Genomic DNA, 23117 nt, shown 5'->3' on the forward strand with positions numbered 1-23117 from the left:
TGGTCCGTGACAATTTGCCTTTTTGGAATTCACTCCAAATAGTTTGGCAAACGGCATTTTGGTTTTTGTGGCAACGACTTTCACAGTGCTGGGAAGGGTCTCGGAATGTTTGGCCACGTTGGCGTTAGTCTTTTGAACAAGCAATTTCTTGTTTTGTACGCAAGAGATGCCATTGTGCACAAACTCTCCACAGTTGTGGCACGTCTGTAACTGCCCGAAATAAACAACATTTGTAGCTTGTCTATCTATGGTGACGTAGCTTTGAATGTTGCGTTTCACAATCATGCGAGCAATACGAGTACCGGTCGGAAGACCAGCAAAGCGGTATTTGCTGTCCCATAGCTGTTCGGTGACAGAGAGAACTTCTCCGTAGCTGCTGAGAAACTCAGATATCTGCTCGTTCGAAATATCGTCGGAGAGATCGGTCAACTTGACCTCCACGGATCCGTCCTCAAGCGTGATCCGTAGTTTGTAGACTTTGCCATTTACCTCGGTTTCATTCTTGTTATCGTGTTCAGCAACGATTTTCTGCACAAGCTCGAGGTTAACAACCTTCACGAAGGCGCAGCCGAGTGCCTTGTTCATATTGAAGGCCCAGTACAGGAATCGACACCATGAACGGCGAGCACAAAACGCGAAACGATGATGGAACAAGATCGGAAAACAATATCAATAGCTTGTGTGAGGCTTCCATCGAGAAATACGACTGCTCGGCATGGAAGTTGAATGCTAACTGACAATGGTTGTCTAACTAACAATCCTTCCCTTCCACGATGGTCATAAGTACGTGCCTATTATTGACTTTTAGAATTTGAGCTTTCAATATGTGCTTGATAAGAATAGTAAGCTAATCCTAAGTCTTGTCTGAGTTCCGTGCAATTCCGCGGAATTTCGTTTCGAAGCGTGTTTGACGGAATCATTCGGTATTTCGCATACCCTTATTTTCGAATGTTCATAATCCTAACAAATATCCTCAATTCAATTCAAAATGACTATGATCATCCTACACGTGACTTCTTCATGTTTTTTTTTAGTTTGTATTACTTCTTAAACTAACAGAAATAAATGACAATATTTTTGTATAATTTCTTAAACAAACATTTTCTTCCGGAGTTAATGTAATTGCCTTTCATCTCTTTCGTCGCTTCAAACGATTTCTCCACTAGTATCCGTGGCATATCAGTTCACCGAGTTTCGCCTTTTGAGCCCCCATTAACTATATTTAGCAAAAAAAAACACGTGAGCTTACATCGTAATGGAAAAGGTTGAAGATTCACAAGCGGGATGCTGGGCGCTTTCTTTTATCAGTGTACACTGTACAGCGTCACAATAGGTACATGACGCATTAATCCGTCCATAAATTTGAACCATTTGCGAAAACATCCAGCTGAGTTGAGCAACTTGTCCGGAAATTTTTCGCTGAATCAGTTTATCCAGAACACGGCAGTGTAACAACAGCATCGGGTGATTTGAGTGCTTTCATAGGCTTGATGTAATTACGTGTATAAACGAGATCGATTACGATGGAAGGCTTAAATGTTCAAGATATTAGCCGATCGCTTCAACGCTTTGGGCTTGTCGATTATGTGGTGTTCTGCGGAATGCTGGTGGTGTGTATTGGCATCGGAATTCTGTTTGGGTGGAAGGATCATACCAAGCATGCCAGACGCCAAAGTCTCCGTCGGGGTTCGGAAGCACTCGACTATCTGGTTGGAGGAAGACGAATGAAGATTTTTCCGGTGGCAATGTCGTTGGTGGCAAGGTAACAGAGATTTTGTAGTGCGTTCTTATTTTCTTAGTATTCTACCTTGAATTTCAACGATTTCAGTTTCATTTCCGGAATCGCACTTATGGGTGCGTCTACCGAAACGTATTTATATGGGATGCAGTTTGCGTACATATTCTCCGGGATCATAGCAATGTGTGTCGCAATGTATTTTATTTTCTTGCCCGTGTTCCAAGGACTTCAAATAACGTCGGTGTATGAATATTTACAGATGAGATTCGATAGAAGAATACGTTTGCTGGGGTCGGTGCTGTTTACAGTAGCAACAGTAAGTGTTTTTAGGCGTGCACACAGGACAACCGTAATGTTACAACTTGAGAATACGTAGAACTAGTTTTTTCATCTATTTTGAGTTGATATAAACATAACAATTTCATCATTATATTTTGTATTAGAAATCGAAAAAAATCTAGACTACCTTGTGAAAAATGCGGAGCATGCTTTGTAAGTTGATGCTTCTCCAGTCCATCACAAACACATTTCTCGATTACTTTTTCAAATCGACGTAAGTAACTTTCATACGGTTTTAAGAAAACTAATTGAGAAGAATCACAACCTGTCTTCTAAAACTGTTTTAAAATGAATCACCTTTTTAATATTTTTTCGCCGTATACATCGCTCAAATTTTGCATACATACAGATCGCGTTCAAAAACTAGGTAGTTTCTATTATTTTCAACAAAAATAATTATAACAAAATGATAAGCCGTTTCATACAGTTACTTTCGACGTTTTTCTACCAGTGTAAAATCGGCTCAAGTAGTGTTTTGTTTTTATTCGTGTTTAAGTCACTTTGTCTCTCTATACAGCGGGGCGGCGAAAGTAGAGTTCTGTTTGATCCTTCGACCTTGACGCTTGCTCCTGGGCAGTGCGTCAAGAAAGCCCGAACAGTTTTTTTTTTTTATTCTTTTTCGGTCGCGCGCTTATTTTTTTTCCTGAGTGCTTTTTTATAGCCGAGCAAACGAGTGAAGCCGAAAGTGGATTGTGGCTGCTCAGTCAAGGATAACGGATCAATTGGTGAGCTCGTTTCATGCTACTATTTCTAATCTATAAAATATGTATGACTGCACATTGAATCGTTACAATGGTGGGATGTAAATATGATTTTTCAACAAACTATGGATGGTTCGTCACTGTGAGTGTCGACACAAACTCTGATTCATGATTTATTTATGTTTAACATTTTTTTTTCAGAACACCTCTTATATACCTTTATTTTTGTAATTAAAAAAACTTTGAATGGTTCGACACTACAAGTGTAGACTTGCGAAAGGTTAACTTTATTCAACAAACTTTGGATGGTTCGCCACTGTAAGTGTCGGCATAATAATAAGAGTGTTCTATGATGTCCCCACCAATCGAGTTTTTTGTTTCTTTTCAAATGAGTAAAATATAATAACACATGCTGTCGTCCTGACAAATGTAGGAATGTTACATTTAGGTATTTGTTCAACAAACTTTGAATGGTTCGTCACCTCAAGTGTCGGCATAATTTTCCTCTACATAGAAATTGTTCATATCAAATGAAAATATTATATTTACGTATAAGCATGTATATATCTCACAAATCATTGTTTATCATGGTCTAATCGCTTATCAAAGTGAATCCTATGACCCAACGATCCTCCCCATTAACAACCATCCCTCCCAGTAACCTTTGTGGAGATGCAGAGGCAAACACGGTCTCCAAAAAGCAAAGGTTACACACTAACATTCCTTCCCCCAATCCCACCTGACTGCAAGGACGTGGCCGGCGCCGTTATTGACCCTGTATAAATAGAGGCACTGAATTATGCACACTGAAGAAGATTATGGCCAATCCCAGCCGAACTTCTAGTTGATTCTTTGTGCATTTTCACTGACTTCGGTCAATCACGGAATAGCAACCATTGATATGTGTAGTCAGTCTAAGCTAAGCTAAGCTAAGCTAAGCTATACAGCGGGGCGGCGAAAGTAGTGATTAGGTTGCGAAAGTTGAAAATCTTACTTTCGTCGTTTTGTAAATCCGGAAATTAAACGTTCTAAAAGTGAAAAATCTAGTTGGGTAGGAGCGGAACATGTGGAATTTCGCCTGCGAAACACGTAGGATCAATAAAGTAAGTTTATTCACTTTTTTGACTTGAGACTATTTGAATAATTTTTCGAGATTTCGACTTCTGTTTGAAAGCGATTAAGATACAGTTGATTCTGCTTTACCTATGAGTGGGGTAAATGCACGAAAATTGGAAAGAACAACAAAAGCTCTGGTTTGGTCGTTATTAATTGAAAATTCTTTCATCCTGAAAAAAATAATTGTTTATCCTACGTCGGTGTTTTTAAATTCTACATAAATGAAATGAGTTGTGAACCTATGGTTGTCAATACATAATAGTCTCTTATTTTAATTATATTTGTTTTACAGCTGTTACATCTACCCATAGTGATATTCGTTCCAGCATTAGCATTCAATCAAGGTAAGTGTTTCATTTTATTAAATTGTCGTTATTCCATTTTGTTTAAATGAAACGAAATGGTTTAGAGCACACATTTTAAATCCGTACAGTGTTCTGCTATGAAAATTTAATCTATTAGTCATCACCAGGAAATAATCAATAGATCCATTTTTCAGCGTGATCGATTGGTGGTAAGACTTGTGCATTTGAAATTTCTAGATCTGATTTTGTTTTATATTCACCTTAAGGCTAATTCTTCTTCATCATTCAATCTTCGAACATGAAACCATGCATCGCGATATGGGCACTTAAAAAGAAAATAAGTTATGAACAATTAAATTGGGAAGTTCAAGGCAATTCCAGCCTTTCCAAGGATGACTTCATAAATTCTTGCTGTAATTGTCTCAGAAATTGTTTGGAGAATTCCTCTAGGGATTTCTAAAGAATTCTCTAGGGACTTCTTCATGTATTCCTTGTTTTTGTTCACTGTTGTTCATATATTTTTTCCAACGATTTCTAAGTGATTTCCAGGAATTCATCAACAGATTTTCTCCTAAGGATCTTCAGGGTTTCCTTTCGTGGATTCATCTTAGGCTTCCTGTAGAAAGTTCTGCAACAAAACATCCATAATTTTTCGCACGGATTTACATATTTACCTCTAGAAATGCTACATGAATTTTTGGATTTTTTTTCGAGGGAGCCCAAGAAAAATCGAAGAAGAAACTTCAATCCATTTTGGAATCATCCAAGAGTTTCTCTTATAATTGTTTTAAGACTTCTCCCAGGAGAAGCAATATGAAAGGTATTTTTAAAGCAATTTCTGATAGATTTCCAAGAAGCAAAACAAAAACTAGCCTCCAAGACGAGGAACTGTACTGTCCATAAACGCATGTCAGTCCCATGTTTGCTGGATTTCCTATTCTCTTGGGACAATTATGCGTTTATGGGCAGTGTTTGAAACCCACGAGGAATCCCTGGGGAAATTCCTTAAAGACTTCCAACAAGTATTGCCTACAGGAATTAATGAGGGAATTTAAAAAGTAGTTCTTAGAGAAAACTATGAAGTTACTTTTGAAGAAATCTCAGCAACTCAGAAACTGCTGAAAGATTATAGAAGTAACGGCTTGAAGATTTCCTGGCAGAATATTTTAAGTGTAACATCTGGTAGGGAATCGGATTCTAAACGGCAATTACTGAACGAGTTCTTGGAGAAGTTACGGTGAAAAATCCAGAAAAACTTAAAGATTTATTTCTGAAAAAGACCATAGACGGTATCTGAATTATGGTGCTATTTCTGGAGCAATTCCTGGTGGAACTCTCAGAAGAATCAATGAAAAAAAATCGTGTTGGAATTCATGGTAAAACTCCTGTGGAAACTAGGGAAGAATTAAAAAAAATCACTGATGGAATTCTTAAAGCAATCTCAGGTTAAAGTACTGGACCAATCCTTTACAGAATTATTGAAGAAAAACCTTGTCGAATATCTTGGAAAATATCTTAAGGAATCCCTGGTGGAACTTTTAGAGGAATACCTTGTAGAATTTCTTCAGGAATATCTGGTGGCACTTCTGGAGGAATCCCTGATACAATTGATAGTGAAATCCTTATATGAATTTCTGTAGGAATCCTTCAGTGACGTTCTTGAAGAATACTTTGCGGGTTTCCTGGAGAAATCTCTGGCAGTTTGCATAGAACAATTCCTGAAAGGATTCCTGAGAGGAATTTTTAGCGAAATTCCTGGAGAAATTACTGCCAGAATTCCATAAAAATTACTAGCAGAAATGATGAAGGTTTTACTGGTGGAGTTTCTGAAAGATCCCCAGGTATAATTTCTGGAAGAATCCATGATGAAATTGCTGGAAATATTTCTGTTGGAGTTCCTGAGGTTATTGGTGGGATTACTGAATTTATCTTTAGTGGGTTTGGCAAAAGACCACTGTTTATACAACTTTCAGCGAAATTATATGGCGAGATTAAAGTGGAATTTCTTAAAGAATAGCTGGTAAAATCCTTGAAGAAATTTTTGAATGAAGCCCTTGAAGAATTTCTGAAAGAGTACCATTGATAAACTTTGAGGAAGACCGTTCTCTGGTGGAACCGTTGAAGTAATTTTCTGGACAAATTGTGAAGTGTTTACTGAAGAAATCCCCGGCGGAACTACTGGGGCTTTCCTTAACCGAGTGGTTAGATTCCGCGGCTACAAAGCAAAGCCATGCTGAAAGTGTCTGGGTTCGATTCCCGGTCGGTCCAGGATCTTCTCGTAATGAACACTTCCTTGACTTCTCTGGGCATAGAGTATTATCGTACCTGCCATACGATATACGAATGCGAAAATGGCAACTATGGCAAAGAAAGCTCTCAGTTAGCAACTTTTTTTTTCTATCTTTATTAACGAGATTTTTAGCCCTGGGCTAGTTCATCTCGGGACCAACGGCTTTACTTCCCTTCCGAAGGAAGTCGTCACGGAATTTTTTAGTGACTATCTCGGGGATGGGATTCGATCCCAGGTCCGCGGCGTGAGAGGCGTGTGTTCTAACCCCTACACCAGGTCCGTCCCCCCAGTTAGCAACTGTGGAAGTGCTCTTAAGAACACTAAGCTGAGAAGCAGGCTCTGTCCCAGTGAGGACGTTAATACCAAGAAGAAGAAGAACTACTGGGGAAACTCTGGGAGAAATGCCAGGGGTAATTCTCGGAGAAGTCTCCGGAGGTGTTCCTGGAGGAATTTCTGGAAAATGTCTGAATTTCTTTCTGGGTGGAATACTTGAAGAAATCCTTGAAATAAATTCTGGAATCCATGTAGAAATTCTCGAAAATATCTTTTATTCTTTGACGGAATGATCTTGGAGAAATGTCATGAGATAAACATTAAGTAACTTATGAAGAAATTTCGGATGGAATCCTAGAAAAAATTCCAGAGAATTCTCGGAGGAACCCCTTGAAGAATCTCTGGAGAAAATCTATGAAGAAATTTCTGGAAAATGTCAAGGTGAAATCTATGGAGGAGCAATTTTTGGACAAATTCCCGAATGAGTTAAAGGAATTCTGTGGAGAAATGCCTAAAAAAACCCTGTGAAGTCCCTTTGGGATTTCTTGGAAGAGTTCCAAGAAGAGTCTAAGTCCTTTTTGAAAATATCTAAAATGTTTCGTAGAGAAATTTCCGAAGAAATTCTCTGAAGGATTTACTACATTCTCTGGAAGAGTTTTGGAAAGAATCATTGAATCATTTACTGTTGAAATATTCCTAAGGAAATTCGTTAAGAACTCTCTGAAAGAGGTTTTGGAGTAATTCCTGAGAAAATCCTAGGACAAACTCCTAAAAGAATACGTGGAGGAATACCTAGAAAAATTGTAGAAAGAATTCCTGGAGGAATCCCTTGAGGAACTCTGAAGGAATGCCATGGAGAATTCTCGGAGGAATCTCTGGACGAATCCTTGAAGGATTTGGTAAAAATTGAATTCAGATATATGTCCAGGAGAAATCTTCGAATTCCTAGAAATATTTCAAATATTTCCCAGAAATATTTCGAAGAATTGAAAAAAAAAAACCTCCAGTAATTCATCCAAAGATGTCTTCAAACAATTCTCAAACCCAGACAACCAGAACAATTTACGCAAAAAGTCGTTTACATGTGCAAATTACATCACACCCGCACAACATGGTGAATGAAATCATTTGATTGATGAATTTCCTCGCATAGAATGCTAGTTTTCTGTGTTTATCAGTGCATTTTATTTCGTTCCGTCTAAACGTTCAAAGGAAGTCGAATCAATCCGTAGCAAATCAACTTTGCTATCATAAACTAAGTTGTAAAAGGTTACAGATTAATTCGTTATAAAATCTGCACACTCGCATTGTATGTCAATTTTCATCATATAAATTATGCACATATATTGCCTCCACATTTGTATGTACGCATAATGCTTTTTGACGACATCTTATACGGAGTCTTAGCACATTTGAGCATCGCATAATGCAAAAGGTGATTTCGTTACATTTACATTCTGGTTGTCTGGGAAGAGATTCCTTCACAGATTTCCTTATTAAACCCCATACAGAAACAATGTACCCTGGACAGATACATAATACTGAAATGCCTGAATTGTTTCTGTAGGGGATTCATAAAGAAGTCTGTGCAGGAAATATTTCTTGGAGAAAACTTTTAAGAAAATCCTTAGAGAAAGTAGTATAATCCCTGAAGAAGTTTTCGAGAAGAATTCCTTTCCCTGAAGGATTTTATTGAGGAATAGTGTAGAGGTTCAATAGAGGTTCATTTACATGGGGAATTCCTGATAAAATCATTGGTGAATCCCTAGAGGAATCTCTACGGGTATTTTTGCTGGATGAATCTTTGGTATAATTTCTGGAGTATTCTCTGGAGGAATTCCGGGTTATTATTTCTTGGTGAATTCTTTGAAGAAAACCTTGAAGTAATTACTGGAATAACCGGAAATAGAAATAGAAAAAATTCATGAAGGAATCACTGAAAAATTTCCAGGAGAAATGCCTGGAATATCCTTTTAAGAAATCCCTGGACAAATTGAAGGTGTAAATCATAGAAGAATCTCTGCAGGAATTCTGGTGAGATTCTAGAGGAATTCCAGGGGGAGTTCTCGAAAGAATCCTTGGAGAAATTTCGAGAAAATATCTTAATTATGTCAAGGTGAAATCTTTGAAGGAATTACTGAATCAAAAGATTTCGAAAATAATCTCTGAATTATTAGGCGGTGAAATTTGACTAGAGAAATTTCTTGAAAAATCGCTGAATCAGCTTCTAGACGAATTCTTGAAGGAATTCTGTAGAAGAATCCCTTGAGAAATTTCAGGACTCCCTGATGGAACGCTCGTAGAGTCCTTTCGGTATTTTTTGGAGGAATCTCTGGAGAAATCTGTGGAAGAATTTTAGAGTCTCTGGAGAAATCCTTTTAGAAGTTTTTAAAAATTATCTGAAATATTATGTCAAGGTAAAATTTTTAGAATAATTACTGAAATCCTTGGAGGAGTTTTCAAAATGATCTCTGGATTATTTTGCGGCGAAATTTTCCTAGAGCTATTACTTGGGAAGGATTTTCCAGAGGAATTCCTGGAGAAATTGTAGTAGGAATTCCTGGAGCATTCCTTGATAGAACCTTAGAGGAATCTTAGATAGAACCCTCGAGAAATCTTTTCGAAAATCATAGGAAGAATTTCTGGTCGAATCTGTGGAGAAATTTCTGCATGTATCCTTTGAGGAATTTTTAGAAAATATCTGAGTTATTTCGTGGTGGAATCTTTTAGGAAATATTTCAAGGAAACACTTGAGTGCCTAAAGAAGTTTTCAACATTATCTTTTAATTATTTCCTGACAATACTTCCCTAGAGATCATTGGGGCTTTTCTTAGCCGTGTGGTTAGAGTCCGCGGCTACAAAGCAAAGCCATGCCGATGGTGTCTGGGTTCGAATCCCGGTCGGTCCAGGATCTTTTCTTTTGGAAATTTTTTTGACTTCCCTGGGCATAGAGTATCATTGTACCTGCCACACGATAGACGAATGCAAAAATGGCAGTTTAGGCAAAGAAAGCTCTCAGTTAATAACTGTGGAAATGCTCATGATAACACTAAGCTGAGAAGCAGGCTCTGTCCCAGTGAGGACGTTAATGCCAAGAAGAAGATCATTGAGAAATTTCTGAAGAAACTTCTGGAGAGGTTCCTGAGGGAATCTATGGACAAATTCCTTAAAACATCTCAACAGGACTGTAATGAAAAATCCCTAGTGGAGTTCTTTGGAGAAGAAATTCTTGGAGGAATTCCAGGTGGAACTCTGGAGCAGTTCCAGGTAGAGTACCCTGAAAGAATCCGTTGATAAATTTCTGAAAAATGTCTGCACTATGTCTAGTTGAAGGAACTATTGAAATCATTTGAAGAGTCCTCAAAAAAAGATATCCCTAAATTATTTCATGGTGGAATTTTCCAACAAAAAATTCTTGAGAAATTGCCTTGAAGAAATCCTTGAAGGAGCTCTGAATAAATAAAATGAAGAATTCTTTGGAGAAACAGCAGGAGGAATCTCTGGTGGAATTCTGGAAGAGTCCTTTTGATTATTCTCGTAACAATCTCTTAAGAAATCTGAGGTTTAGCCATACCGAGGCTGGTTGCCTATAACATTGTTAGGGTCGGCTAGGAGAAACAGTTTGCTTACGTTACTTATGCTATACAGGTCGGACTCGATTATCCGGAGTATCGATTTTTTTTCACTCCGGATAATCGAATCCTCCGGATAATCGAATCACTATGAAATAAATTGTTATTTTTGACTAAACAACTTAAATATTATCTTTTTTCGTTGTTTTATATATATGATACTTTGCCGTAGCCAGAATTTTTTTCTAGGAACAGCAGGGGTCTTTACAAGAAAATTTTGACCAGCATACACAAAAAACAATTTTTCAAAATCCCCTTTTCTTAAATACGTTCCAACCTGCAAAACCATTCATATTGTATATTGCAATACCAAATTATCTCAGATTTATGCATAAAAACTGAAAAAAGAACATCAGAAAACACATTCCGGATAATCGAGTCTAAAATTCCGGATAATCGAATCCCGGATAATCGAGTCCCCGGATAATCGAGCCTCCGGATAATCGAGTCCGACCTGTATGTGTTAAGTGCTACAGTCGCCTCTCCACATCTCGATATCGATGGGACCATCGAGATAGGGAGAGATCGAGACAAAGAACTTTTTTTTTATGAATACTAGATTCAAAAACACTCCGTTGCCAAGAAAGTAATATACAAACAGACGACATTTTAATTTTAATTTGTTTTGAATCCCAAAACTTTGGTCTAGTAACCTTCAATATTGGTCATATCGACATACGGAGAGAAAATTGAGAACGTAAAATCAACAGAAACACACGTTTTGATTCATATTACGGACACTTAAGGCCTGTTTGAAGTATAAGCCATCTAAATGCATATAAAGTAAACAATGCTATATGACATCTCAGCGTAATCATGCTATCAAAACACTTACTTTTCGAATGGTAGGTGAAGATTTGAATTCCACAACTTAAACAAATATAAATAAATAGAAATGCGTACTTTCTTCATGATTCTTAATCCGAACACCACTTCACTTTTGCTACTTATTCCGGACGCTTTGATTTGATTTCCGGACAGCTCGTGAAAAGTAAGAAATGTTGAATCGTTGATTAAACACTACAAGCTGTTAGAAAAACGTCAGAACTAGTTGAGCATTGCAAATTTTCATTGATTGCTATGCGAAAAGCTTATTCAAACAAGTCTCTAAATTGGAAGCTTTTGAACAGAAAATTTTTAAATATTTCAATTGAAACCTTTTCCATACAAAGTTGAGTGTCCGGAATATGAAGCTGTTCGGAATTTGAATCAGAACGGTATGGGGATATCGAGATAAGGAGGATATCGAGATATGGAGAGTGAAAATGTATGCAGACTGAAGGGACTTATGAAATCATCGACATAGAGAGAGAGATATCGAGATGTAGAACATCGAGATGTGGAGAGTCGACTGTATATGCACTAGCCGCTCCCCGAAGAAATACCGTAACTGGTTCTAGCGATTGCTATAAACGAATAGTTTAATAGTGGAAGATAGAAGCATATGAGAGACACAACTACAAGTTACGAGGAAGGGGCGGGCCTGGGATTGAATCCATGATCTTCTGCTTATAAAGCAGAAGCAGTGGCGCTTAGACCACCAACCCCGTCTCGAAATGTACTGAAATCTCAACTATATTTGAAGTCTAGCTCATTTAAAAAAGTTCTATTTTTTTTCATGTAGCTACATTGAGTTGTATAAAAAACAACCAAAATTTCCAGTAGATTTTGTTTTTTTTTAAACATCGTTCTTTATTCTTTAACTTTAGTTTCAGGTGTTAACGTTCACTTTATTACCTCCGTTGTGTGTACAGTATGCATCTTTTACACGAGCGTTGTAAGTATGAGCTATTTCATGTGATTGTAATACGGACATACAGTTAGAATTCATATTGCATGGTCCTGATTTTCAGGGTGGCATAAAGGCAGTCGTTTGGACAGATGTAGTGCAGACCATTGTCATGGTGGGGGCTCTTATTTTGATAGTTTTGAAGGGAACAGCCGACATCGGTGGACTGGGAGTATTGATCGAACGAAATTTAGCTAGCGGAAGAATTGAGCCACCCAAGTAGGTAGAGATCTTTCCCAAGTATCTCAAGTTTTAACACGTATTTTTTCAGCTTTAATTTAGACCCCACAGAACGCACTACAATTTGGGCTATTTTCTTCGGCGGTGGTTCATTTTGGATAGCAAAAAACTCGATTCACCAAATGATGATCCAGAGGTATCTCTCGCTGCCATCTCTAGCCGATGCTCGTAAGGCATTGATTCTCTTCACGGTTGGAATGATTTGTCTGATGATGACCTGCTTCTACAATGGTTTACTAATCTACGCTACATTTCACGACTGTGACCCCTTGACAACCAAGCTGGCAAAGGAGAAGGATCAACTGTTGCCTATTTTGGTGATGAAAGTTTTTGGAGATTATCCCGGAATGGCGGGACTTTTCATTTCAGGAATTTTCAGCGCTTCCCTGAGCTCTCTATCGACTGGATTGAATTCTTTGGCAGCAGTTGTCCTGGAGGACTTTGTTAAGCCGTTTATGGGAAGTGAACTGACGGAGCGCCAAACCCGTTATCTGATGAGAGGAACGGTGCTACTGTTCGGTGTCATTGCAGTTGCTCTTGTGTTGATTGTAGAGAAACTTGGCACGGTTCTTCAACTTTCGATGAGTTTGGTTCCGATATCGTTGGGACCATTGCTGGGAGTGTTTCTTATGGGCATGCTACTTCCTTGGATCAACGCGAAGGTAGTTTTTGTGTTTTTAAACTATAAAAATATAATTCAAAATATCGTTTTTCAGAGTGCTCTTGCTGGAACTTGCACAGGCTTGTTGACTATGTCATATATAGTCATCCGTGCACAAATATCTATTGCTATGAAGGAGATTTCGCATCCCACAAAACCCCTGTCAGTTGATGGCTGTACATACGCTTTCAGTAATATCACAGAGACAGTAAATGGTTCGAATCACATTATAGTAGACAAATCCATCCACCACGTATCATTTCTGTATTACACATTGATTGGAGTTAGCAGTACGGCTGTTTCAGGTTTAATTTACAGCTTCATCTTTGGGCGACAAAAGCTTTCCGAAATGGACCCACTGTTAGTGGCTCCTTTTTTGAGGAACACAGTTTTTCCTAAGCAACCCACCCCTATCACTGCCGTCGTTCATAGTTTCGAAAAAGTTGACACTAAACTGTAGATAAGAGCAAACCTTTAAGAACAAATAAAATTGAATTGCTATGAAACCTAATGCTGTCGTGTACCGCAGAATTTGTGAAATTCATTATTTTACGGTATATTCTATTTAGGTAAAACAGCTTGAAACTAGCTGGGGCCCAGATAGCCGTAGCGGTAAACGCGCAGCTATTCAGCACGACCAAGCTGAGGGTCGTGGGTTCGAATCCCACCGGTCGAGGATCTTTTCGGGTTGGCAATTTTCTCGACTTCCCAGGGCATAGAGTATCTTCGTACCTGCCACACGATATACGCATGCAAAAATGGTCATTGGCATAGTAAGCTCTCAGTTAATAACTGTGGAAGTGCTCATAAGAACACTAAGCTGAGAAGCAGGCTTTGTCCCAGTGGGGACGTAACGCCAGAAAGAAGAAGAAGCTTGAAACTCATGATTAGATGTCAGAAGATGGCTTCGATAAGCTAGGCTGTGCGAATCAAGCGATAGGTCCATCTACCTTCAGTAGAGTTATTCAATTCTTGCTGCCAAGCGTTATCTCTCTAGGGATCGTGCATAAATGATGAGGCATTTAGAGGGGAGATGTGGTTTCACAAATTTATGTCGTATCAGATATCAGAAAGCTGGCTCTAGAGGTACGTTCTCTGTTAATTGAGAGATTTGTGCCATCGCCATATTTGAGCCTATTTTATCATCTACCCGATGGGGAAGGACAGGAATGGGAAAGATGGGAGGAAAAAGCGGTGGGATCAATGAAGAGAGAAAATCGCAGTGGGTTCAAACAACGCCATAAACAGGGCACTGCAAAACGTATGAGCGTAATGAGAGCCTGTAGCTCATTACCACAGTGGGTTAAACATAACGCGTATGTTTAACAGTATGTCCTGTTCGTCCTGAAGATTCAGGTTTCTGCATTGTATGGTTTGGTCAAAATGGTCAAAAACGGAATTTCTCCAAAAAGGGCTTCGTGTAACCTGTGTCACTTTCTCTGGAGTGGCCAGATCAGATGGTACCGAGTTTTTCTTCGTTTATTGATATGCTAATTAGAATTAATGAAGATTGAGACGTAGGGCGGATTGTTTTACTCATAAAACAGAAATGTCACTGAAAGGGCCCTGGCTGAACCTGTGTTAGGTGCTCTGGAGTATGGATGAATCGATGAATACTCGATACTTTTTATTCGATACCAAGTAAAATTGGAATCGATACTTTTTAGAGCGATACCAAGTAGGTATCCTGAAAAAAACTACTTGAATCGAACAGATACTTTATAATGTACAATTTTGTAAAGACTGGTGCAACCACAACGCGAGAAATTCCCAAAAATATTGATAATTTTTGTTTGAAAGTATTTTTATTATATAATTAAATCTACAGTTCAACCTTTTGAAAAATGATTATCGAAATCATTTTGTTCATTGTTTTTCTCTTGAAAAAAATTACTCATATGATTCAAGTAGGTATGGATATTTTTGATTCAATATTTTGTTGGTATCGATATTTTCATCCGATAATACTTTCAAGTTAAAGTATAGATACCTTTATGGTATTTTTTTTTCCAGTGTCGGGGACATATTACCACTGCGACCATTTATTTGATCTTTTGTGGTGTCATCCTCTTTGTTTTTGCCGCGATGAGAGGACTCATCACTATAAGAAGTGACTATCCACCCATCAGTTGGCGTGTATCCCAATCAGGTACTGCATTTCGTATAAAACTTAGTACCTGTTTGGGATGAGAGCTCCAGATTTCCCAAGGCTCTAATAAACCTTTTTCAAGATATCTACAACGCTTACGGTAAAGTGCAACACACTCGCACATTAAATGTTCAGAGCTCTTACTCTCCAACTTGCAGAAGCGACACTTATCCTCCTGCAACTTTCCAATTATTTTTAAGTGGTATTTACTAGGACAGTGACCTGTGATTAGTCCAGTATAAGTACTTAACTCATGTTTATTCAAGTTTATTAACCTTAGTGTTTTTCTGGCGTCCGGTTCTATGAATCGTTTCGCCTGACGGGAATCGGATGTATTGGTCCAGGTAAGTTTTATCTTTGTCCTTTCTAAATTCTTTAATTCTAGTTTAAAACCACATGGAGCTATTCCAAAATAAGGCTCAGGTCCAATAAATTGAGTGGATGACCCTATTTTAGCTAGCTGATCAGCTTTCTCGTTCCCTTCTATTCCGCAATGACCAGGAACCCAATAAAGATTGACCTTATTGCGACAGGACAACTGCTGCAGTAGCATGGTGCATTCCTAGACCAGTTTAGATGTATAAACGTTCGACTTTAAAGCATTGAGAGCTGCTTTACTGTCCGAACAAATACAGATATTAGCATTTTTATAGCGCCTTTTTAGACAGATGTCGGCACATTCTAAGATGGCAAAAATTTCCGCCTGAAAAACTGTTGGCCAACAACCTAGTGGTAGTGAAACGTTTACTCCCGGGCCAGATATTCCCGCACCAACAAGGTTATCTTGCTTCGAGCCATCTGTAAAAAAGATTGTTGAGCCAGAACGGAAGTTCGGTTGTCCCACTTCCCAGTCCTGACGAGTTATATCAGGAACACAAAAGAGATGATCGAAAAAGTTTCGCTTCATCATGCAATCTTCGCTTATTGAAAATATTGGATTTATATTTAATGTTTTTACGATGCTCATATGTCCTTTGAGATCGCTATCATTAATAGTAGAGGACCTTCTGAGTCGTGAAGCATTTTTAACAGCATCCATTTGTATAAAATCTTGCAAAGGAGGTAGATTCAACATTGCGTCCAAAGCTTTAGAAGGAGTGCTACGCATCGCCCCAGTTAATGCAGCTGTAGCCAATCTTTGCAGCTTGTTCAATTTGGATTGAGTTGAGATTTGTTTGGTTTTTTCCCACCAAATAACAGATGCATATGTAATAGTCGGTCTCACAATGGCTGTATAAATCCAAAGTATCATCCTTGGTTTTAGTCCCCATTTTCTACCAAAAGTTCTTTTGTAGTCCCAGAAAGCATTTCTTGCTTTTTCTATCTGTTGTTCAACATGTCTGTTAAAACTGAGCTTACTATCTAAGATAACTCCAAGAAATTTTACTTCTGAAGACAGAGACAGTCTAACATCTCCTAGTTTTAGACTCGATATGGAGATTTTGCGTCTTTTAGTAAACGGTACAATTGTGGTTTTGTTAGGGTTAACGTTTAACCCTTCATTTTGGCACCACCTTAAAGTGTAGCTCAACGCAGATTGCATTCGATCAGAAACGATTGCATCATATTTTCCACGAACAATAATGATGATATCATCCGCGAATCCAATTACTTCAAACCCTTGATGCTGCAGTTTTATAAGAAGATCATCAACAACTAGGGACCAGAGGAGGGGAGAGATAACTCCGCCTTGGGGACAGCCTTGAACAGCTCTTACCCTTACAACTGAATCACCAAGATATGCTGATATCTCTCTTTTTGACAGCATCTCTTCTATCCAATCAATAATACTTTTTGAAAAACCCCGACTTCTCATGGCTCTGCCAAAAGTAGTTCTTTGTAATCAAAAGTTTTCTCTATTTTTGTAACTAAGGAATGGAGAGCCGTTGTCGTGGATTTGCCAGTCTGATAGGCAAATTGAGCTCTATTTAACGGTTTATGCTTAATTATATCTGATTTAATATACTCATCAATTAATTTCTCCATTAATTTTAAAAATGTGGACGTAAGACTTATTGGCCTAAATGATTTCGGCAATGTTTTATCCTTTTTATTTACTTTGGGTATAAACACCACTCGGACTTGTCTCCATTTGGTTGGAATATACCTTAATAGAAAGCTGCACTTGAATAGGGTCAGCAGGGTAGGAATATTTTTTTCCTTGCACTTCTGCAAGTGTATTGGAAAAATTCCATCTAATCCTGGGGTTTTAAATGGATCAAAAGTGTCCAATGCCCATTCTATCTTAGAATATGTAAATATATGATCCGCTAGATCTGAAGCTTCTTCATTGGACATATCCGATCCATTTGATAAGCTAAATGTGCTAGTTTGATCAGATGAACATGGTAGTGACCCTGGAAAATGAGTTTCCATCATTAATTCTAGAGTTTCTTGTGTATTTTCAGTAAATGACCCGTCGTTCTTTTTAAGTGTTCCGAGATCGTTGGTATGGTCTTTAGAAAGAACCTTTTGAAGTCTTGCAGTCTCAGGAGTACTATCTATGCTTTCACACATGTGTCTCCAATTTTTCCGCTTTGATCTTCTTATCTCTATGTTGTAATTGGTTAAGGCCTCTCTATACTGAGACCAGTTCGATGTACGTTTTGCCCGAATGCTCGTAAACTAGAGCATTTCTTCTTAGTTTATCTAATCTATCATTCTACCAAGGAACATCTCTACTAGTAGAGCGTACCTTTATTGGACAGCTTTCATTATAAGCCACCATAATAGAAGTAGTAAGGCAGTCAGCTGCCTTTTCAAGTTCAACGGATGTATTAATGATGTTAGAAGTTGACTCATTTTGTAATCGTAACCGAGAATCATAAAGTTCCCAATTGGTTTTTCGGGGATTTCTAAACGTTTCCCTTACTATATCTTTGGTAGCAAATTCGAATAAAATTTGCCTATGATCTGATAGCGATATTTCATCAGATACCCTATACCGATACTTTATGGTATCGTTTCATCACTACTCTGCAGTGGCCGCATAAGTTGATACCGAGTTCATTCGTCTTATTTTTTTTCTTGTTATCTTATTAAAGAATTTTATCTTATTCTCTTTTATATTTTTTTTTTGTTTTATTGACAAGTTCTCTCAAATTCATGAAGATTAGGGCGTCGTACGATATGTTTGGTACCAACAAGTAAATGTCCCCAAATAGGAACTGGCCACAGTGTTTCGGAACGAAACATTTGCTAATTACCGTCAAACGAGGGGCAACTTGGGATCTGGTAACTTGGAACCTTCCATAGCCGTGTGGTTAGAGTCCGCAGCTACAAAGCAAAGCCATGCTGAAGGTGTCTGGGTTCGATTACCGGCCGGTCCCGGTCGATTCGAAAACTGGTAAGGTGGGCACTTTATTTTGCCTATCAGTGTATACATTTTTTCCGAAACCTGTAAGCAACATTACCGATTTTGTCAATAAAAATAAAAAATGCTTTTTGCGTAACGCGAAACCATTTGCAGAACCCTGTTCGAAGATAAACGTAACGCGGCGCTCATAAAATGAAATCAATGAGATTCTGCAACAATAGACCATTTCCGTGAAATTTTTTTAATGGCTTGTATGCTTTCTGTCAATTTACTGAACAAACTTTCCCAAGGAACCCATATATTTTGAAGCCCCTAACTATTGAAAAACAATGAAAAACTGGCGGCACGACTGTACGCCCCACGGTCCCATACAATTAATTTCTCTCCGATATTTATCCGACCCCTTTTTCTCCTATGATTTTTTCTCCACGTTGTGGTGAATATTTGATCAGCTGATTCGAGTCAATCATGACAGATACCTTTATTTATGTTTTCATCCGCCACTTCCACCGTGGCTGAAATCAACAAACCCATTCCGGAAACCATCTCGGTGCTTCTGCTGGTCGTCAATTTTTTTTTACTTTGGTTCCTCCACCGGAATTTGTAAGGTTATTATGTGCGCTCGAGCACTTTCCATCGGGAGAAGAGATCCAGCACAATGAAATCCTTCATGACAACGGTGGGTATCCTTTTCATCTCCATCGCCTGTGGCTGCTGTGGTGCTCCGCTTACTCATGCTCGGTTTTGTGGTTGGCTGAGGTTGCGAAGATTTTGCTGAAATCCGGAAGAAGAGGTCCTGTTTGGATTCCTGCAGCTTCCAATGGAATCTAGTAATTCAAACAGTATGCTGTCGCAAGGTGATATCTTCGTCCCCAGATTGCCGCCGGGCACAGGGCCGAAGGGGAGCAGAACCCTTCTCGAGCACTTTCGCGGAACACGGCAGAGGCTTCCGGCGGGAAGATGAAGGGGATATATGTTGTGGTCGAGGATTTTTCGGGGAGACCTATGATAGTGATAAAACGGGGAAGAATGTATGGTCTTATGGTTCCGGAACATAAGCGAACATGACGACATAAGCAACAGAATTGCTGGCCGTGAATCTCAAATTTCTCCATTTTGTCGTGTCGTTTCGTGTGCTTGATTTGACATTGACATTTCGTCATATCTACAAACACTCAACGCAGGGGTATGATTGAAAGTTGTGGAAAAATCTCCACTTTGTTTACCCACAGGGTTGAAACAACTGTGCCGCACTACCCAAAATGTGGTGAATTCTCAATTTTTCAAAAATTTATAATAAAATCAGGAGTGCATATAAATTAGATCTGAAAGCGTCAACAATCATTAAAAATTATTCTCTTTCGTAGAAAAATATAAAAATAGGGGGTAAGGTCTGACGGAAATGGTCTATTCAATATTTCCTTCCAGTTTGAAGTCACACTCTGGTTTTTATCAATACATAGAAGGATTGCCTAGAGCAGTTATAGGCGATTAAAGAGTGATATTTGAAAAAGTGCATTTCAGCGATGGTGTCGCGTTACGAAATGCAACTGCTTTTAGTATATGGTAACTTATACAGTGTTAACTTTCAAAATGAATGTCATTACATCAAGTACATTTAATATGCAAAATATAAAATCTGTTTAATCACATGGTCACAAGGCATATTTCCGAGAACTGGCCTAATTTTATAATGAAAGTCGGTTCCTCGTGGTGTCGCGTTACGCTGGAATGTGTCTCAGAAGAACGTGTATGTCAATATCACAATGCCAAGACAAAAGAACTCAAAGCTTAGTTTTGAAATGCTTCAGATGTACCAGAATGCTTTTTCAAATATATAAGCTGCTATCGTCGACGAGGTCAGCATGATCGGAGCGGATGTACTGAATACTATACACACGCATCTGCATGATATTACCGGAAATTATGACGAACCGTTCGGTGAAATCACCATCATTTTCTGCGGGGACTTACGGCAACTAGCACCGTAAATGCAAGAGCCGTTTACAAGCCAACTGGAAACTCTTTTCATGGTGCTCTTTTTTGGCAAGTGCTTAATTTCTTCCTGCTTGTCAAAGTTATGAGGCAGCCCGATGTTGAATTTTCCAGTATACTAACCAAGATTGTTAAAGGCCAGAAAATGACTGCTGATGAAACTAAATTGATCGCGAGTCGATTCCGTACTGTCGGATGGTGCAAGCTGAATATGCCATCGGAACATGGATGTCGAGCAGTACAATAACGAGGCGCTAACTGATCAGGATACACTGGAGTGTTCCGCCGATGACGTATTTACGGGATATAGTGATGCCGCCTAGTTAGCAAGTTCTTCAAGCTCTACAAGATGAGCGTCGTTGAAACCGGTGGATAACCGTATTTGCTACGACTGTTATTTGGTAGATTGTACCCCGCTTGGTATAAGGTCAGTTTGGAATAATGGCCTTTTGGCATAATGATTGACTCACATTGAATATCGTCATTTTCGAAACTTCTACCGAGATCAACACCTCCGAGCCCAAAGTAATAATTGTTCGTAGGTTCTCAATAAGCGTGGTGGTTGTTCAGAGATATTTCAAGCTATGAATATTAAAAATGGTAGTGACATTAGAGAGCATTACTAAATAAAACTCATGACTGGTCTGATGGAAGATCTTTTCGGAATAATAAGTTTCTCCACATCCCAGAACACAAAGTATCTTTGAGCTTTTTACGATATACATATTTGTAAAAAGTAATTTGGCAAAGATAGTTCGCAGTTATTAATAAAGGGAACACTCATAGAACACTCATTTCACTGCTGATCAAGCTATGTTCCAGTTTGGACGTTACACTTGATGAAAATTACTTGGTAAAAGAAGGGAACATTTATTTGCAAAATATAAAAAGCTCTTATCAAAAGATCTGCAGCAAAATGCAAAAATTGCCTTTATACGAGAGCAGATTATTTTTTGTTTAAAACGTTAAATGCTCTAACGCAAAAAAAAAAATCTTCTCACAGCATAATTCAAATGAACAACACATTTTTGAACGAAATTATTTGTGGGAAAAGTTTTGAACGATTCAATATAAATTTTAATTTTGGAAGTGTACATTAGAGTGATGCAAATTTTGAAATGTTTGCTCCCCTATGCTTAAACGATTTTAATTATGGTAAAAAGCATCCTCACAAAATTTGAAGTGATTCGGAAGAAATTTGACTGTGCACACGCCATTTGAAGTTTATATGAAGATTACTATGGAAAACGCCAATCTTTTGTGTTCAGCTCTCTATCTCTTCATCATAATATTTTATGGAAAAGTGAACAAATTCTTCTAATGTGAAATCCTCCCAGCTACAACATTGCCGAAGACCACTTTTTGATTGGACCTCAGGATAAATTGTTATTCATCATCATAAAGTTGGTCTGCATGTAGCATGCTTCACCAACTGTTCGGCAGGCAACAGTGGTGCTATCGGCGGGAAGAATAGATCAAAGTAATCCAGGCTACTATGTTCTACAGCAAAAAAGCAGTGTTGCTCTGAAAGTAATTGAATGATCATCTCAGCAAGGTTTAGACTTTGTTATCAATAATAACAAATTATCCTTACGTCCCATCGAAATGTGATTTTCGGCAAAGTTGTAGTTGGGAAGTTTTCACACGAGATGAATGTGTCCACTTTTCCATAGATTATTATGACGAGCAGTTAGAGGACTGAACACAAAAGGTTTGCCTTTTCAATAGTAATTTCCATATAAACTTCAAATAGCGTGTGCACAACCAAATTTCTTCTGAATCACTTCAAATTTTGGGAGGATCATTTTCATCATAATTAACATCGTTTAAGCATAAGGGAGCAAAAACTTCAGAATTTGCATCAGTCTAGTGTACATCAAAAACACTGTCTATTATCGAAAGAAGGGAAAATTTGTGATTGAAATAATATTTTTCCAGCATATCTCGAAAGGATATCACGTGTTTGCATAAAAAAATATGTTGATTATTGGCAGGTTCTAGAGAAATTATCATTCTAACAGAACATCTTGCAAGAATTGATAAAACAGCAAAATATAAAAATGGTTGACTTTTATCTAATACAATAATACAATTTGAAACAATATAAATATAACGAACAACCTATTTTTACAAGAAGATAAAATTAATGGTTAAACCAACAGAATATAGGACGCCAAAAATTATTGCGGCATAATGAAAGAAAAGACATACAACATTGTGTTCAGAATCATCGAAGTGATCATCGAAGGATTCGCGAAATAATTCGATATTGACATTGTACGTCGAAGAAGTGTTCTTCGCCCGCCCACGTAAGAGCAAGCTACGCGATCAATATATCAAACACTACTAAACGATCACGGCACCTTTTCACTACGACGCGCAACATGTTTGATCCTGCCCTCATCGCCCGCTCCCACAGGAGCAAGCGTTAAGGTCAAAGGATCAAACACTATTCGAAAAATGTTGTCAAGATTCTATTGATGATTTATTGAAGAAGTCTTCAAAGGAATTTTGTGAAATTTTCGTAGAGATTTTATAGGGGGGTAAAATCAAGGGTTTTGGAATCCGGAAGA

The 23117-nt window shown here is 38.2% G+C and overlaps 1 protein-coding gene across 1 annotated transcript; it reads left to right on the forward strand.

The window, feature by feature from the left end:
- The first annotated feature begins 1142 nt into the window (after nucleotides 1–1142).
- LOC5568650 (sodium-coupled monocarboxylate transporter 1) lies at nucleotides 1143–13595 on the forward strand. The gene is made up of 7 exons (XM_001652434.2): nucleotides 1143–1762; nucleotides 1829–2054; nucleotides 4187–4238; nucleotides 12104–12171; nucleotides 12248–12402; nucleotides 12455–13085; nucleotides 13140–13595. Exons 1-7 carry the CDS (start codon nucleotides 1524–1526, stop codon nucleotides 13542–13544), a joined length of 1776 nt encoding a protein of 591 aa, XP_001652484.1. The 5' UTR covers nucleotides 1143–1523; the 3' UTR covers nucleotides 13545–13595.
- The last annotated feature ends 9522 nt before the right edge of the window (nucleotides 13596–23117 follow it).

Source organism: Aedes aegypti, chromosome 3, assembly GCF_002204515.2.
Source record: "Aedes aegypti strain LVP_AGWG chromosome 3, AaegL5.0 Primary Assembly, whole genome shotgun sequence".
Classification (NCBI taxonomy): Eukaryota; Metazoa; Arthropoda; class Insecta; order Diptera; family Culicidae; genus Aedes; species Aedes aegypti.

What these genes read in the sequence shown, in the direction of transcription:
- LOC5568650 (XM_001652434.2), top strand. Translation starts at nt 1,524, where the DNA reads ATGGAAGGCTTAAATGTTCAAGATATTAGCCGATCGCTTCAACGCTTT. An exon ending in GGAAGAATTGAGCCACCCAA is followed by an intron (nt 12,403 to 12,454) that starts GTAGGTAGAGAT and finishes GTATTTTTTCAG; the next exon opens with CTTTAATTTAGACCCCACAG. An exon ending in TTCCTTGGATCAACGCGAAG is followed by an intron (nt 13,086 to 13,139) that starts GTAGTTTTTGTG and finishes ATCGTTTTTCAG; the next exon opens with AGTGCTCTTGCTGGAACTTG.